At 39.1% G+C, this 19,600-nt stretch overlaps 1 protein-coding gene across 1 annotated transcript; it reads right to left on the reverse strand.

Moving 5' to 3' along the window:
- Positions 1–12,438: 12,438 nt before the first annotated feature.
- On the reverse strand, positions 12,439–14,364 carry LOC143452996 (uncharacterized). Its single transcript, XM_076954147.1, has 2 exons — positions 13,954–14,364; positions 12,439–13,905 (listed from the first exon to the last, which is right to left on the reverse strand). Exons 1-2 carry the CDS (start codon positions 14,362–14,364, stop codon positions 12,439–12,441), a joined length of 1,878 nt encoding a protein of 625 aa, XP_076810262.1.
- Positions 14,365–19,600: the final 5,236 nt, after the last annotated feature.

Consider the following 19,600-nt stretch of genomic DNA (forward strand, 5'->3'; position numbering starts at 1 on the left):
AGTTAAGCAATTCGATATATATCCCAAGTACAGCCAACGTCGCAGAGTAATAATAATCCGAGTACGTTGTGGCCTTGAACTTCACGTCTTGCTGCTTGCTCGTCAGAGGTGCGTATTCTTCTTCTTGTTGTAGAAGAAAGTCGGGTCACCATTTATGGGAAATGGATGGTGTTGTAATGGTTTTGGGATGGCCTAAGCCAAACCCAGTCTTTCAGTTTTATTGTCTGACTCCTATGATTGTCTTTGACTCCGTTGCGTTTACTGTCTCATTTGCTTCTTAAATCAACACCAACTTCATAAAGTTTAGTTGTTATATTGTCCGAATCAGTTGTATCGAATTAGCAATATTTACACCATGATCCCACTTTCTTAATAATTCAGTAATAACTTCAATTTTACAGAACAAGGGAACTAACTCAGAGAAGAGAGAATTTCCAAGATCCGTTTTGTAAGAGAGCGATTTCAACCAAACATTTCTTTTTATACTAAAATATTGACCAATCAGCGCTTCCAAATTACTTCTCTATCCACGTGTACATGTGTCCATGTTATTCTAAGCTTTACAGCACAAAGAATTCAAATACAGAAAACCACTTGACACACTTAACTACTCCACATGTTGGTTTGAAACTACGATTTGATTAAAGATACTAGAACCAATCATTGCTACCATAAAACCACGTGTCGCATACATTTTACACTACTAACGTTTCATCGAGTACACTCCAACTATACGCCGTGAATACAAGGTACTTCAAAACTTCAATCTGCGTCACATATGTCGGTTTTAAAATTCCATGTTTGAATAAGAGATTAACACGATAAATACGTCTGTTTTAACATTTACTTAATTCCAGCCAGAGAAAATGCAAAAACCGCGTTTTAAAAGTGTCAATTATAAAACTTGGTTAATTTGATGATATCCAAACGCCACACTGTTCACGTGACCCGACACCTTATCGAAAGACACTTTATCGAACGACACTTAATCGAACGACACTTTATCGAAAGACACTTAATCGAACGACACCTGATCGAAACGACACCTGATCGAAACGACAGTTGATCGAAAGACACTTTATCGAACCGAAAGTTGATCAAACGACACTTTATCGAACCGACAGTTAATCAAAACGACAGTTGATCGAACGACACTTTATCGAACCGACAGTTCAAGCAAGATTTTTGCGTGTTTCTCAAACATTGAAACAATGGGTCATTGTGATGTTCAGCTATCTGTCCATGTTTGTTTGATAAAATTGGATTTTGTAATTTTTGAGATATTGTGATATTTATATAATTTTGCTCTCTCTCCGCATTGAAACGTATTACTCATTTACGCACCAATAACTTGACTAACTATTCTTTTTCGTTCTCTTTTCACAGCGGGGGCGCGGCGTAACAAGAAGAATTTATAGAAATGTGTCACTTTTAGAAATACCTAATTTACACTAAATTCACTTTCTTTAGTTTTACAATTATGATGTATACAGGAAGCCAGATGATGTTTCTACTAACCTGTAATAATCTCATCGTCTACGACGCATAGGTTTCTAGTAATTAACGATTGCAAATGTGTGTGCGGGGTTGGCCACACCTAGTTTTTTTAGTAAACTCGCGAGCCTGGTTAGGATAGGGTTAAAAGATCCACAATTTATTGAAACAACTGACGATATGCACTGTTAAAAGAACGACAATTTATTAAAAGAACTGACAACATGCACTGTTAAAAGCACGACAACTGACGAAGTGCACATTTCAATCGCATTCATTTAATTACAAGTTGTGTGCAATTGCTCGAAGATAACTTTTTATGTCCATATTTGTTGAGTCATAATTTTCAACTATGCTCTTCAGCCGTTGGTTGACAGCGTCGTAGCGCTTCTTCCGAGGTGGGCCATCGATTCCAGCACTCAATTGCTCAATTAACATTTCGTTGGAACCTTGTTCCCGCTTAATTTTTTTGACGAGTCTTCGAAGCGTCGGATGGGATAATGAGACACGCTTGCTGAACGCATTGTGCCATCCTTCAATGCTATTATTCGTTCTTGGAAGGAAGCGGAATTGGCCATTGGCCAAAATGGAAAAGGCAGCCGAGAATTTCTGCCCGAGGGAAGCTGGGAGAAAGAGCATTATATGCTGCCATTTCAAAGTCTATTGTTACGGTTTCTGGGGCTATTCCTGGTCGCTGTTGTTCCAATAAACAAAAGATGCGATTGTACACAGCTTCAGATTTGTTCTCGGTAATGGTGTATACGAGTGGCACCGTGCGATTTTCATCGACCAGCGCGTGTATCGTGTACAGCTGGTATCCAAGTGGGGCAACATCAAATGTACCGTCACAAAACCAATTAGCGCAGTTGTTCAGTATATCCAGATTCTTTTGAGATGCAAACATATAGAATTCGTTCTCATCGTCTTCCTCGATAACGAAGGCTTCTCCCCTCGGTGTATTAGCTGAGCGTGATCTTAGCTTGCTTTTCGTGAATTTCATTGTTGAAAATATTTGTTCACATGTGTACGTGCTACCAAGCATCGAAGCCATTTATTTTGCGCTGTCGGTCAAGCTGGGATAAAGACTACTTTCAAGAAGCTACTTTGTGTAAAAGTCAGGCAGCGACATGCCCCTTGCTATAAAATTTTGCCTTCAATTCCTTACTCTTTGTATCTATAATGACTAGTCTAGTCTACTGTACAGACAATCTCGTACTTAGTAATTCTCGTGCGTATTCTTGTGATATCTTATTAATATGTGGGCGGGCCGGCCGCCATGCGAAATCGTACACTTTATGATACAAATATAAAATATAGATATAAAATATAAATCGTCAACTTTATGATATATACATCACAATTCATTAATGCACACCATTACAAAGACCGCACATCACAATGGCTCATTGTTTCAATGTTTGAGAAACACGCAAAAATCTTGCTTGAACTGTCGGTTCGATAAAGTGTCGTTCGATCAACTGTCGTTTTGATTAACTGTCGGTTCGATAAAGTGTCGTTCGATCAGCTGTCGTTTCGATAAAGTGTCTTTCGATCAACTGTCGGCTCGATTAACTGTCGTTCGATAAAGTGTCTTTCGATCAGCTGTCGTTTCGATCAGGTGTCGTTCGATAAAGTGTCTTTCGATAAAGTGTCTTTCGATAAGGTGTCGTAGTACCCACTGTTCAACCTGGTATGGTCGTAGGCGATTTCAAAAGAAAGAAAATGGCTTTTTCAATTCTAATTCGATTGCATAGGAAATTCAAAAAAGCAAATAGTTGCTATAAATTTAATTGAAATATACAGCATGACTAAAATGCTTACAACACCCGGTATTCCCAGGCTGTCACACATCCAAGTACTAACCGGGCTCGAGGTTGCTTAACTTTTTCTTTTTTTTTTAACCTATTCATGGGTTTTAACACGACAATGCACGATCAATACACGAAAACAATATTCGATATGCAATACACTTATGTACATAAATACTTCTTTTGATACTGTCACAATCGAAATTAATTTGAGCACATACTATTCCAAAGGGTTTGTGTTACTGAGTTGTGAACACTTGTCTGGCGACTTTTCGCTGCGCTATTGCGCGCTTTTGACATGGCTTTTATTCTGTTTATCACCTCTTGATAGAGAAAAGGTTCTTGTTCGAAAATCACTTTGTTCCTAGATAGCCATATGCAGTACCTTGAAATGCTTAACAATAATATTGTTGCATTCAAATTGGTTTCGCAAACACAAAGTTGTTTTAGTGAACTCAAGTCCAAGGCAATACACATTTGTGGAGAAACTTTCGGCATCAAAACACCACTGATGTTAAATATTATCACGTTTACATAATCCCATATGGGTTGTATACATACACAATCATAAAACAAATGATATACATCTTCATCATGAAGGTCACATAATGGGCATTTTGATGTTTTTTGTATACGTGCTATGCGCTTATGGGGATGATGGTGTGGATGGATTGCTTTAAGGTTGGTCTAAAGCCAAGACCTGTTAGTCTTATTGTTTGACTCCGAGATAATTGTCTTTGACTCCGTTGCGTTTACTGTCTCTATAATGTTTCTTCAAATCAACACCAACTTCATAAAGTCTAATTGTTATATTGTCCGAATAGGTTGTATCAAATTAGAAACATTTACACCATCTTTCCACATTTAAACATCGCTATAACTCGAATTCAGTAATGATTCCAATTCCGAATAATTCAGCAATAACTTCAATTCAGCAGAACAGAAGAAATAGCCAAGATAAAAGAGTTTTAGAAGAGAGCGATTTAGACCAAGCATAAGCTTTTATACTCCCATATTGACCAATCAGCGAATGCCATATGTTATTTTTGCATTGCTACGTACAAGCTATGTCACATCTAATATTATTCTATTATCACCGAAACTCTTGACCAAAGTACCATCGAAACGTTACACGGTAAAAATACAATATAGTATTTGAAACACTTCAAACTCTTTTGTTTGCATAACTGCTTAACCACGAGTAATACATCTGTTTAAACATTCAATTGCCTGTACTGGAGAAACACACACAAACCGCTTTCAAAATGCCAATTACATAATTGTTATAATTTGTTATCACGATCGCCACACGCTCATTAAAACATAAGGGTAGCACATTCCATACTATCTTGTAACCAAAAGTTTTTAAATATTTTGGTAGTAGCTTATTGTGAATGCCAGTCCACATGTTTTGCATATTTATGGGGAACATAGGTACTAGTACTTGTGCATTTCTCTCGTTTACAATTCTCCTGTAGATTTGTTTGGTTGTCTTTTCAGCAGTTTTATCTATGGTAATGCTGTAACGTTTCAGGATATCAACTACGTTGCTATAATATGACGTGGGTTGTGAAGCATGCAGCACAGAATTATTTACAGGCATTGCCAGCATTTTACACAAAGTAAAGCCAATGTAATATTCAAGGAAATACAGCGGTAAGTGTATGCTGTTATTTTGCTTTCGAGCGTTGTAATATTTCTTAACAACTTTTAACTTAAAGATATCTAAATACAATGGAATGTCAAGAAAGTCGTATCCACCGTTTTCCCTGGTTTTACTTATCGTTTCAATGTTTAATCTTGCACCAGTGCGAAAATCATAATTTTCAACAATTTTGCGTACATTTCGGCGTTGCTGAATCGCAAGATCATACACTCTAGAACCATACACAAAAATGGGCAATATTAGTGTTTTTACAATTAGCGATTTTCCATCATACGTCGATCTAAATTTTGAGAAACTCGATACCTTCAAACGCATGCTACGCACCTTGTTTTCGAGCCAATCAGTAATTGCCTGAGGTTTACCATAAGGAACGTTCAAAACATTTATCGAATCGACCCAGGAAAGCGTGGGAAGCTGAGAGTTTTTGCTTTGCTTCTTACCTAGTTTCAAAGCCGTTACTTTACTGAAATTCACTTTTATTCCCGTCCCTGTAAGGTATTCACCTACTACAAAAAAGGCTTGTGACACCGATTGTTCATCTTGAAGCACCAAGGTTGTATCATCAGCGTATGCTATAGTTTTCACAACTTTACCGCCTGAAGCTGGTAGATGTAAACCTTGTATAGCTGTATTCTTGTTTAAAGCAATTATAACCGGCTCCATTGCTAACAAAAACAAATACAAGCTTAATGGATGTCCTTGTCGTAAACCGCGTTCGACGCGAAAATCTGCCCCTATGTGCCCATTGATCATTACACATGTTTGATTATTTATCAGCGTAGTTGTAATCATTTTCGTAAAAATTTCACCAAACCCGAATTTTTTCAGAATTTCAACCAAGAATTCATGGTCGACGCAGTCAAATGCTTTGTAGATGTCAATAGATACAATGTAACCATCGGTGTTTCTGTTTTTAATATATTCAATACAGTCTCTAAGCAGCGCTGTTCCATCGTTTATATCTCTGCCACACACAGCAAACTGCGTGTCATTGATAAGTTTTGGTACTAAGCTTTTCAATCGTAACGTCATCATTTTGCTAAATATTTTATAATCGACATTCAGTAATGTTATCGGTCGATAATTTTTTATATCAGTCCGTTCGCTTTTCTTAAATATCAGAGTTATCAATCCCCGAGTAAACTCGGCGGGTGGTTGTGATTCAGCAAAAAACTCTTTCGCTACTTCAATCAGCGTGTCGCCTACAAGGCTCCAAAACGTTTTGTAGAATTCTATGCTTAAGCCATCGAGCCCCGGTGTTTTACCATTTTTCATGGATTTAACGGCGAAAAGCATCTCGTCCTTAGTTACTTCTAGATCTAAGGTCTCTGTTGTGTCTCTATCTATTTTTGTTCAATATCCTGTAGGAACGCGCTTTGTCTTCGTTTGTCAAGTTTTTGTTTCGAGTATAAGGTTTTATAAAAATCAGTCGCAACGTCTAGTTTTTCTTTCGGCGTGTTTACTTCAATCTTTTGATTTGTGTGCAGCGACTCGATGTAGGTCGCTCTATGATGTTCTTTCAGCTTGCGGTAGAAAAACTTTGTCGGGCGGTCTCCGCCGTCAAGTTCATTTGCATGAGCAATTATTCTAATTTTCTTTCGTTTTTCTTTGTGGATAGTAATTAGTTCGGCTTTTGTTTTGCGAAACTCTGTCATGACTTTTTTGCCTTCATTTAAGTCTTGGCTCAAATCATTGAGGCTTGCGTTTAATTCGTGTTCTCGCTGATTCTTTTTTTGGTGAATTCGCTTCGAGTGTTTCTGCACCAGTCTCTTATTCGGTACTTTGTATTAATCCACCAATCGAGTTTATTTTTGTAAAGAACTTGCAGACTTTTGTAATCATGCCAGCTTTCTTTTAATTCTTGAGTAACGTCTTCATTTTCGTAAACGGTGACATTATTTTTCCAGTAGCCATTGCCGTACACTCTGGAAATGTTTAATTTGCTATCAACGTGAATCACATCGTGATCACTTACAGCGTAAGGTTCGATGACATGATTAATGTGCGTGAGCTCTGCACAATATAGTTCACAAGGCACTTTTTAGGACCTATATAACTAATTTATAGTGCATATGTTGTAGTTAAGTTCTTTTAACGATAACAGACAAACCTTTTATTGGTTAACTTTTATACTTTTATTATTTACTTATTAGACTCTAATAAACATTTTGAGATGCGTTAGAACTTTTGGGAATGTGAATTAAACCTTTTGCACCATATAGTTCACAAGGAAATTTTTAGGACCTATATAACTAATTTATAGTGCATATGCTGTAGTTAAGTTCTTTTAACGATAACAGACAAACCTTTTATTGTTTAACTGTTATACTTTTATTATTTACTAATTAGACTCTAATAAACATTTTGAGACGCGTCAGAACTTTTGGGAATGTGAATTAAACATTTTGCATCATATAGTTCACAAGGCACTTTTAGGACCTTTTTAACTAATGTATAGTGCATATGTTGTAGTTAAGTTCTTTTAACGATAACAGACAAACTTTTGATTGTTTAACTGTTGTATTGCTAATATTTACTTATTAGACTCTAATAAACATTTTGAGACGCGTTAGAACTTTTGGGAATGTGAATTAAACACTTTGCACAATATAGTTCACAAGGGTCTTTTTAGTACCTATATAACTATTGTATAGTGTGTAATGAAAAGTGCTGTATGCTACATTAACCTGTAAGGTTTGCCCACTTCACTACAAAGTCTGTTTAATAGTTTATTGTCCTCGAAGTAAATGAGCCTCAAGGTCGTTGTTTCGCTTTTCTTAATCTTAGAATTAATTGTTCACCATGACAACTGTATATTCTGATTATATTGAAGCTTCATTGAACGAATGCATCAAGATAAAACAATGGGATAGCTACATAATAAAGTCGACAACTTTCTAGGGTTGACTTAGTAGACTGTAACGCATTGAACAACCATGAACAACAACACACGCAATGCAGGCATGCACGACATTTTTGTCACGACTTAATACGATAAGCAGAGGGTAATCGATTACGTAACGCAATGCTTTGCCGATTTCCGTAAACAAAACAGTATTCTATGCAGCATTCTATTTGCAGGTAATCTTATCATATTATCACAAGTGCATATGTTGTAGTTAAGCTCTTTTAACGATAACAGTCAAACCTTTTATTGGTTAACTGTTTTACTCTTTTTATCTACTTATTAGACTCTAATAAACATTTTGGGACGCGTTAGAATTTCTGGGAATTTGAATTAAACATTTTGCACCATATAGTTCACAAGGCTTTTTTAGGCTTTTTTACTTTAACGCACAACGTTAGTGTAGCTCAGGCCAAGCAGTTGAATGGTTGTTTTAACATGACGTTGTGTTTCTATCTGCAGTTTAGTGGAAGCCATGCTTATATTATTCACTTTTCCTGCCGGTTTTAACTTGATGTTTTCGGCTAAAGAGCTATGGATAAAATTTTCGGAATCGCCAGAGTCTAACAAGGCTTTAACGAGTCAGCCTTAATGACATCGTTGACGACTGTACGCTGGAGGCAGCCGGGAGCACCTGCAAGAAATATTGTTCCAGATGTTTTGGCGGTGATAGCAGAATACCGTTCTGATAATTCGGTTGATTCCTTACAACAAGCCGCGGAAGAGGTTTGCTAGGAAAACAAACAGAGATTTTATGGCTTTTTTGGAGTTTGAAGCCTCCTGAACCAAAGACAAGTTAAATTTTTTTTTAATGTTAAAGTTGTGGGGTTGGTGATGTAGATTATTTTAGGTTGGCCTACAGCCAAAGGTTTCTAGTCATTCTTTTAGAACTCCTAGACTATTTTTTCTTTGACTTCGTTGCGTATGCTTTCTCTAATTATTTCTTTCAGCCAGCACAACATTCATAAAGTCTAAATTGTTATTGTTAAAATTGTTTTCTATTGTCCGAAATATAGTCGTAGTCACATCAGAAACAATTTCATCACCATTTTACATTCGAATAGGGCATTCACTTGAAATGAATAAGCCAGAAGGGCAACACAGATAAACTGGAAACTAAGAGACTGAAGAAACTGGCCATCTCATTTTAACCAAGCCTAAGCTTTTATATCGAAACATACCAGCCAATCAGCGAAATACAATTTGCTTGCCTCACACCACGTGTAACATATGTAATACTTATTATTATACGTCATTTAAGCTTTTAACCAAAGTACCATCAAACTTTACGCCGTAAAACACAATGCTACTTGAAACACTTCTACTAAGCTTATAGGTCCGTATGTTGGTTAGGCGCTAGGCTACAATGTTTGAATAACAGGTTAACCAAGAATAATAAACCTGTTTAAATATTCAACTGCATCTAACTGGAGAACACACAATCGCTTATCAAAATGCCAATTATATAACTTATTATAATTTCTTATCACGACCGCCACAATGTTAATAATACTAATGTTTGAACCTTGGACTGAAGTGCTCAGGGTCAGTTTTCAGACTGTTTGATGGGGATGTTCTTCTGAGCTAAAGTTGCCACCAGTTATGAAACTCCAAAACTTCCCACCAGGGTAAGGCAAGATTTTCTGATGGCCGGTACACAATTATAACTTGTTTTTATAGCTGCCTGTATAGTTTTAGTTGAGTTAACTTAAATAAACCTGAAACTTGCTATTGACCATGCTCCTTAGGATATGGAGTGTTGTGGTAATGTGAGTTTACTATCACATTAACAGAGCTTTCTTGGCTATTATAAGTGTAGATAAATGTGAATTATAAAATGGTTTATTGATACTATTAACATTTGGCAGGATTGTGTTGTCCTTGAAGATGGAAATGAGTCAAGTGTGGGAACAAACTTGGTGTATTTTGCATGGCAGTAGCTCTTTTTAGGCTGCAGTTTTAAACAAGGTAAGTCCTGCTTGACATGGAAGTGTGCATGGCCTGTATTTGTTATTGTTACCTGGTTTAGTTACAGTTATATTGCTTGCAGTTATGTTGTTCACACGTCAGCCATTCTGTAGTAATGCATTGAAATTAAGAAGTTTTATGTCTTTCGAAGCACAGTAGGGTTTGAAGAATTTTTTTGTCAAATTGTTATTGTTTTCATATTTATTTTGTTACTGGATTGCATATTTGCCACATTAGCTCTAGGTGCTGTGTAGTGTGATGCGTAGGCCTATTAACCAAGTAAAGTCATTTTACAGCTTTTGACCAAAACCCTCTAGATTCTAGAAGGAAGCGTCAAACGACTAAAACTAAGATCTTTATGAGTTTGTTGGTCCTACGTAGGACTTTAAAAAATTTATTTAGATTTTAGACCAATCAGACGGCAGCACTATTGGTAGTGTTTTCTAGCCTGGGAATTACCCTTGTTGGCGTGCTTCAATGTCTCAGGTTGCGTGCAGAATTAGGCTAAAAATTAACATGAAAGTAGCTAAAATTGTTTTTTTTTTTTACCAATAATTGTAGTGTTTATTTTGTGTTTCTGTAAAAACAGTTTGAATAATCGATTTTTGATGGCATTTTATGGAATGGTAGTTCAAAGCAGGGCTTTGGAGCCGGAGCCGGAGCCGGAGCCGGAGCTGGAGCCCGGAGCCGTGCATTTTCAACGGAGCTGGAGCCGGAGCTCTACTTGAAATTCAAATGGAGCTGGAGCCAGTTGTTTGAAAGATAGCTCCGGCTCCGATGTATTTCGTAAGATGCTATGCTATTAGCCTACTATTATTATAGGCTGAATTCACATAATTTAAAAGCAACCTTTCACAAAATTAAGAATTGTTACTTCTTTAGCGCCACCTTTTCTAACTAACTCAGGTTGCTGGGGATTTGAAATTTTGACAGCAGAGCAGTCACATGCAGCAGTCTCACTTTTAGGGATTTAGTTCCAAATTGGAACTTTTAGCCCCTTTTAAGGACAAATCTAGGGATTTTTGGGGGATTTGGAAATTATTTTATTTAAATCGGCAAAGTGTTGGTAAATATTCTTGTAGCCTAGCCAACTTGTTTCTGTTCATTTAGAAGTTAATTTGAAATTTTAAAGAGTAACTGAAAGTGCTTAGCCTATTTAAAACCTGGCGTATTTCTGCATGAATTTATTGATTCTTGCGTTATTGTACATTATGCATTATACTAATTTTAAATAGTCAATTTTCTCAATGTGGACTGGTGAAAGATATAATTTTAATTAAAACGGCATCAGGTAAACTTAGTTCTTAAAAGATCAAATACGATCAATGGTTTCGTGCTGAGTCCATAGCTGTATGGGAAATGGTGGTGGTGGTAGCTTTAGGGATGGCCTAAGCCAAGCCTGATAGTCTTATTGTTTGACTCCGAAATGATTATCTTTGACTCCGTTGCGTTTACTGTCTCTATATTGCTTCTTAAATCAACACCAACTTCATAAAGTCTAATTGTTATATTGTCCGAATAAGTTGTATCGAATTAGCAATATTTACACCATGCTTCCAATTCCCAATATCTTAGTAATAACTTCAATTCAAAGAAAATAACTCAGAAGGAAGAGAATTTCTAAGAGAGCGATTTAAACCAAACATTTGCTTTTATATTCAGTATTGACCAATGAGCGCTTGCCAATTAGCCATACAGTCAACACGTATCTACTTGTCAAATGTCCCAATTTTAGCTTTTATCACAAAGAATTCAAATCGATTTACATCGTGTACAGAAAACCACTTGACACACTTAACTACGTCACATGTCAATTTGGAACTACGATTGAATAAAGATTACTAGGAAACAATACATTGTTACGTACAAGCTATGTTACATCCTCTATTATACCGAAACCCTGACCAAGTACCTTCAAACATTACACGGTAAAATACAATGCTACTTGAAATACTTCAATCTGCGTCAAATATGTCGGTTTAGAATTCCTTGTTTGAATACGAGCTTAGCACGCTACGCAGCTTTGCAAACATTACATTATCTACACTGGAGAAAAATACAAAAACTCATGCAAAATGCCAATTTGTATAAATTATTGCAATTATGAAATTATCGCGAACGCCACAATAACTCCCCCAACCCAAAAAGCTTCGAGGTAGGAATGTCGGTTTTGGCAGCTTGCAAGATTTCTTGTTGTCAACTTGCAATGAGAATGCAGCATTTGTTTTCTCTCCAGCCAGATTTTTGATGCGGTCAACGAACGTACACAATGGAAACATGCAAAAGAAAAAATATAGCAGTAAATATTCTTCACTAAAACTATGTTATATATAAGGGTTTTTAAACATTTTGATATTTTTTTTTGTTTTTGTTTTTATTATTTTTGTTTTTATTATTTAATTTTTTTTTTTTTATAGCTTTAATACTCTAAGAAAACAAAACCTAGTACCACACTAGACACCTACATGCAAGAAAATAACACATAAAGACACAGACTACGAGTCAGCCATGTTAAGCAGAGGAAACGCAAATTGAAAGGTAATACGATCGCGCTGTACGTACGTCATAACCGTAATAGGACAACGCCGCGACAAAGCCTAATGCTGACGTAAATTAGGGTATAACGGTTCATTGGGGTTTTCGTCGGTATGCCAGACCGCTTGAGTTACAACTAAGTCTTCTCTGTTTTCTGGAGCATCGTCGGGAGGGACGTTTTCTTCCATGGCTGGCTGACGGATGCGACGGACACGAGAGATGAGAGATCGTGCCAAGTCGACTGCATGGCCTCTGTAAAACTTAATTGCCCAAATGGTTAAGACAAAGCCCCAAAACATTGCCATAAATAGTAAAATAACCAATATCCCGCCTAAAACAGGATTTGTAATAGAAGATAAAACACTCAAAAATACATTGGAGAAGGTATTCTCGATTGTGTGTCTGACGCTAGAGAAATCGTAATCCCTAGTTTGATCAGTATTTGCATCTAGGAAATGGTAAAATTTATCATGTGCGAGCTTGAACTGGCTCATCGATACTAGCATATTTTGGATGTCTTCAAATCCTTGGTCTTCTTTTGAAGGATAGTCATCTATAAAGGTTTCAAAATCAATGTCTGGTTCTGTAAAGTTCACTGGTGCGAAAGACGGACGTAATGCTTGCACATCCGAGTCTATTTGACTCAGAGAGTAATTCTCAAATTGATAAAATTGGTTACCAATGGTAAATGAGAAAATGCGACCAGGAACATATGATTCTACATATCGAACTCCTCTATAAAGATTGCCGTCTCGGTAGATTTGACCGAGCGTTTTGGTACCATTATTATAGAAGAATTCAACTAAGGGCCTAGCATAAAACTGACCCTTATACACCAGACTTCGTAATACGGTTCCCGATACTGGGTAACATTGAATTTCCGTTATAAGATCACCGATGGTGACTGCTGCTTTTTTCTGTCCGCTAATTGCGGTTAAGGTTTTCCCGGGGTATTGACGTGCGACAAGCGCATAAAGAGATGATACGAGTGTTTCAACTTGACACTCTAAGTAATGTATATCGTCAACTAGATTAGACACATGGTCAGCCATATTATCATTGCTTTCCGTCATGAATCTTGCAAGGGCACCGGCTTCCGAACTTGACGAGCGGCTATGTACGTCGTTAGATTGCTGTTTGGCTGTCGCGGGTTTGTAAAACTCTAAAGCTGCAAGCGCCGAACAATTTTGCGGAACCAGAATCAATCCTGTAGGCGTGCAAATAGTGTTTTGGCTGTAGCATTGAAATGTCTTTTCAGCACACTTTGCACGATGATGCACACTAATCCCAAGAGCTTTAATTTGCACTCGGTATAAATGTTCTTTGTGGTAATGTAGTAACAGTTTATGGACTCCCTGAGGAACAGTCTGAGGACATTGAAACGATTGTTTAAATTTCCATATAAATGTTCTGGCTCCCACAATACAGGAACCCGAAGACACTTGGCACTTCGATAAAGTGGCTATACTCGACATGAGCTTCTGCGTTACCGGATCATACTTCAAAATCGATTTGTTCAGGATGCCATTGATTGTGCGTGTAGTGGTAGTAGAAGGCCAGCTGTAGCTGCGTTAAACTTTATTTCTGGTTGCCCACGTAAACTCGTTTTGCTGCTTCAACTCTCCAACATTGGGTGCTTGAAGGGTTCTTCTCCAAAGATCGCAAGCATCAGGGTTAGGAGCAGGTCCGGCTACTGTACTATCATCGTGACTTTTGGATCCAAAAAAATAATGGGTTGCTATTGAGGTAGTTATAAACGTACGGCATACAAAAACCTCGATGTCGATTAAGCGGTGACTAGGATCATAAATTGTGGCTGTGCATTGGTGAATTGCAGTATGCTTCTTATGCAAACATGGTTCCGGCGGAAGTATAAAATATTCTCCCTTTTTGTAATGTGGTTGACACAGGTTAAAGGTTTGTAAGCCAGTTGTCGGTTGGGAGACCACAACTATGCAAATCAAGTACAAGGCAAGTGGCACGTACATGCTTAGTCTTGAAAACGCTTGGACAAGTGAATGTGACGTCCTCGTCTTGTTGTTCGTAGAGGTGGAATGTCGGTTAAAGCGTCCTCGTATATGTCTTCGTCTTCAATATCTCCAGCAGTTTCCACCGGAGACGTCGGAAGTCCACTCAAATCAGCTTTGGAATCTGCAGCGATAGAAATATCATTAGTATCATTAACCACTTCATCAACCAAATCCGTCTCTGTCATTGGCGGATTTACTATTTCTACAGAATCAAAAACAGGCAAATGAGCTACTTTAAGACAGTCTACTGACACATTAGGATGCTGTCCTACAATGGCTAATGTGAAATACTTGTCATATTTGGCCAAAACTTTATAAGGTCCTGCATACGGAGGAGATAAGCTAGGCCTAGAAGCATCAACGCGAACGAACACATGCGTACAGTCTGCAAGACTTTTGTCTATGTACACCGGCGGAGTTGCATGATGTACGGGAGGTGTGCACCGCAAGGTGGCCATAAAGTCCGTTAAATGTTGCACATACTGAGAAGGTGAAGGCATGTCTTCATCCAGGGCTTCGAAAAACTGCCCAGGAACTCGTAAGGTGGAGCCATATACAAGCTCAGCTGGTGAACAATTAACATGCTCCTTGAGCGATGTCCGTAAACCCAAAAGCACTAATCCCAAGTTGGCCGTCCAATTCTGCGGAAATTCGCATGCTCTCAGGGCACCTTTCAATGTTCGGTGGGTGCGTTCCAAAAATCCAAGACATGAAGGCCGAAAGGACAAGGAATGAACAAGCTTGACTCCAAGGGTCCTGCATAAGTCTGTGAAAAGTTTGCTCATAAACACCTGACCACGATCGGTGTGAAGTTGTTCAGGTACTCCATATCGTCCAACAATGTGCAGCAGAAAATTTCTGGCAATGGTCGCTGCAGTGGCATCTGCTATGGGAATCGCTTCAACCCATTTCGTAAACCTGTCCGCAAATGTTAAAATGTAACGACAATTGTCACTTTCCACCAATGGTCCAACAATATCTGCCAAAATAAACCGAAATCGTTCTGTGGGTTCACTGTGCGGCTGTAAAGGTGTTTTGTTATGTCTGCTAACTTTGCTTTGTTGACATGGCAAGCATGTGCGACAGAAATTTTTAATATCCGTTTTCATACCACTCCATACAAAGCGTTCGCCAATCTGTTTGAGAGTGCTCTTATATCCACTGTGTGAGAGCGAGTGAATGTTGTGAAAAATGACGTCACGATACGCGGTCGGCACAATCGGTCGAAATCTCTTCTGTGAAATGTCACCCAGGATCGATAGGTCCGAATCCGGGAGTTTACGGCGTTCCAATTTCAGGCCAGTTTGGTCGGTCAGCAGTGCTGTTACCGATGCGTCAGCCATTTGATCTTGAGCAAATTGTTCATAGTCAATAGTGTAATCCTGCAACTGAAAAGCATTGATTTCTAAACGGGATAAGCTGTCCGCTATAACATTACTAAGTCCACTTTGGTAAATAAGCTTGTCTGTAAACTGAGATAAGTAACTGAACTGACTGGTTTGTCTCGGGGACATAGATGTGCCGGCTTTTTGGAAGGCCTGTGTTAATGGGCGGTGATCGGTCACCAGGGTAAGCGACCTGCCAACCAGAATATCTGCAAAGTGCCGGGGGGCCAAAAACAAGGCAGTTAGTTCCCTATCAAAAGTGCTATAGTTCCTCTGTGCTGAGTTGAGCGCTTTGGAAAAGAATGCCAAAGGCTGCCACTTATTGTCAATGCATTGAGCTAAAACTGCACCAACCGCTTTTCCAGATGCATCGCATGACAAAACATAATTGGCATTGATTTTGGGAAAACATAGCTCCGTCGCTGAAGCTAAACTTTCTTTACAGTCCTCGAAAGCTTGCTGGGCTTCTTCAGTCCATACCAATTTCTGACTGGGCCGTTTGACTTTACACAACATCGAATTTAGGGGGATAAGTAAGGCAGCACAATTCTTAATAAAGCCTCTATAAAATCCAAACATACCCAGAAATCGGCGAAGCTCTTTTACCGTATTTGGCAATGGGTACTTACGAATGACAGCTACCCGGACTTTGAGAGGGAGGATCCCGTTTTTGCTCACCAGATGACCCAGAAACTTAATTTCCTCCTGGAAGAAAACGGATTTTTCCTTGTTAATCACCAGTCCGAATTTGGAAAGTCGTTCAAATACAGTCCGTAAATGCGCCATGTGTTCCTCCGGTGACTTGGAGTAAATCAAAATATCGTCTATGAAGGTAGCCACGTTGGAGACACCTTGAAAAACATGATTCATTAAACGCTGGCATGTTTGTGAGGCGTTCTTAATGCCGAATGGGAGTCTCTGGAAGCTGTGACTCCCGTGAGGACTAGTTATAGTTGTCTTACAGATGTCCGCAGGGTTCAAGGGAATCTGGTGAAATGCAGCCTTCAAATCACAAACCGAAAATATGGTACTACCGTCGAGTTCATTGAGAAAATCCTGGAGATGCGGCAAGGGGTACGTGTCTCTGGGAAGTTGAAGGTTAATCTGACGAAAATCCGCACATAAACGATATGAACCGTTCTTCTTCTTCACGAGAACAACCGGGCTGGCCCATTGTGATTCCTGTGAAACGGGTGTGATGATTCCGGCTTCCAGAAGCTTGTCCAGCTCCTTCCGTAGTAGGCGAGCGAGTTCCGGTGACATACGTCGGCAGCGGCTGAAAACAGGAGGTCCTGTCGTATTAATATAATGTTTAATGTTATGTTTAGGGTTCAAATTCGGCCGTAATGGTGCAGTAATCTCTGGGAACTCCTCCAGGAGCGCCAAAGTTTGCGTAGCATCGACATTTTTCGCGTCCAAAACGGGTTTTGTCGCCGAAGGGTCCTTATCTTCTGAAGTGCTTCGGTGGTGGCGTGACGTGTTAGCCGTCGAAGCTTGAAGTGGTTCACACATCCCCTTATCATCGTCACTAATAATATGGTCCAGAGCAGTGCTAGATATGCCAATTTTCTTCCTGACTCCTCCGCAATACTGGGCGGAAACCTGTTCATGAGAATACGGATGGAGTAAACGTCTGTGCTTAACATCTACCAAAAGACCGTAATGGCGTAAAAAGTCAGCTCCCAAAATTGGCTGGCGTAACTTATCACAAATATAAAACGACCATGGACAACAGAATGAAAAACCTAAATCCAATTTGAGCTTGCTTGTCGCAGAACAATGAATTCTTGAAGGTACAGTGGGGCCTTGCATCGTGATTGGCTGTCGGGCTCCAGTGCCTTTAAAACTACTGGGTAAGACACTGACATCGCTACCGGAATCTACTAAAAATGAAAGGGCAGAATTATAGTCATATACATAAAACGTTGCTCTTTGACTTCTGTTCCCCTCCACCGAATTTAATAATTGCGGGGAAGAGAACTCTGGCCGTTTTTTGCAAATCTGGCATGGTAAACACACGGTTCCTTGCATTTGTAAGCATTTCGGCCGAACATAGCATGATAATAACATACAGGTGGGTTGTTATGCTGTTGCGCAACTGGTCTATTGAAGTGACTACTTCCAGCTCTACGCCCGTCCTGGGAAGGACGAAAAGCCGGACGAAATGTTGCTTGGTGAGCAAACGGAACTCGTTGACGAAAATTTGTATGACCGGCATGGTCCTGAGTATGTCGATATCTCTGCGGTGAACGATAAGACGGAGGCGAACGGTACACGTTATCTGCTGCAGAACCCCTTGTATCGTTTTGTCTATGATTTAGAGCATTAGTAAGTTGAGTAATACGTTGTTCAAAATTGTCATTAATAAGCATTTGCGTAGCATCCGCCCGTGGAGGTTGTTGAGCGCTTGTCTTAGCTTCTAATTTGCCTTCTGTCGTTTCCGCAAACATGTGTGGGTTAGATACTTGCAAAATGTTATCTGCTCTATCCACCAATTCGCTCAAAGTCAACTCTGGTGAAGCCGCTAAAATTGTTCGAACATCCGCTGGAAGTCTATCGAGTAAAAGCTTTTTGAGAAGCGTTTCCACCATCGGATCAATTTGACCATGTTGATTAAGTGTATTTCGCATATCGCGCAGCAAATCACTAGGACGCCTAGTCGTGCTATTTATGTCCGTAGCAGACAATAACTTGTTCAAGCGCAAAGCTTCACTGGCCATAAACTGCTTGATTAACTCATGTTTCAGATGTTGATATGGCTCCTGGGCGTGAGGTTGCAAAATTACATGGTTAACACGATCTATATGACCAGAGTCCAAAGCAGAAATAACATGTAAGAACTTCGCACGTTCTGATATAATGTTATGTTCGACAAAGATGTTTTCAACAACAGATACCCAGGCAAAAATATTCTTAGGCCAAAGCTTAGGTATGTTCAACGACGATCCTGAAACGCGCGCTGCTCTTTCGACTTGAAAGCCATCGGAAATCAAGCTACCGCTTGGCGGGACTACGGACGTCGACATGACGGGGTTTTGTCTGCTCGATGTCGATGCAGAAACTGTCGGCTCACTCAAAACTGAAGTAACGACATTTGAATCCGGCAACCGACTTATACTAGTATAAGGTAAAGTTACTTGGGAGGTTACAGTAGCGGGGGTTTCCGCTGTAGGGTTAGACATTATACTGGTTCTAGATCTAGGACTTGTTTCTATGAGCGATGTTATAAGATTTTGGGTAGACGTCGTTCGCGTTGTCCTATTAAAGATAGGCGATAACGTAGGTTTGGTTTTAGTCGAGCGCAAATTATACTTAGTGCCGAAAATTGGTGGAAACGATGCCATAAACTAACAATAAATGAATAGAAAACTACCAAGGTAATCAAGAAATAATAACAAAGACATTACCGCAATGATACGCAGTTCAATATATATATCCCAAAGACATCCAACGTCGCAGAGTGGTATTAATCCGAGTGTGTTGCGGTGAACTTCTCGTCTGGTTACTTGCTCTTCAGAGGTGCAGTATTCTTCTTCTTGTTGCCGAAGAAAGTCGGGTCACCATTTATGGGAAAATGATGGTGGTGGTAGCTTTAGGGATGGCCTAAGCCAAGCCTGATAGTCTTATTGTTTGACTCCGAAATGATTATCTTTGACTCCGTTGCGTTTACTGTCTCTATATTGCTTCTTAAATCAACACCAACTTCATAAAGTCTAATTGTTATATTGTCCGAATAAGTTGTATGGAATTAGCAATATTTACACCATGCTTCCAATTCCCAATATCTTAGTAATAACTTCAATTCAAAG

The sequence above is a fragment of the Clavelina lepadiformis genome, chromosome 4 (assembly GCF_947623445.1).
Source record: "Clavelina lepadiformis chromosome 4, kaClaLepa1.1, whole genome shotgun sequence".
Classification (NCBI taxonomy): Eukaryota; Metazoa; Chordata; class Ascidiacea; order Aplousobranchia; family Clavelinidae; genus Clavelina; species Clavelina lepadiformis.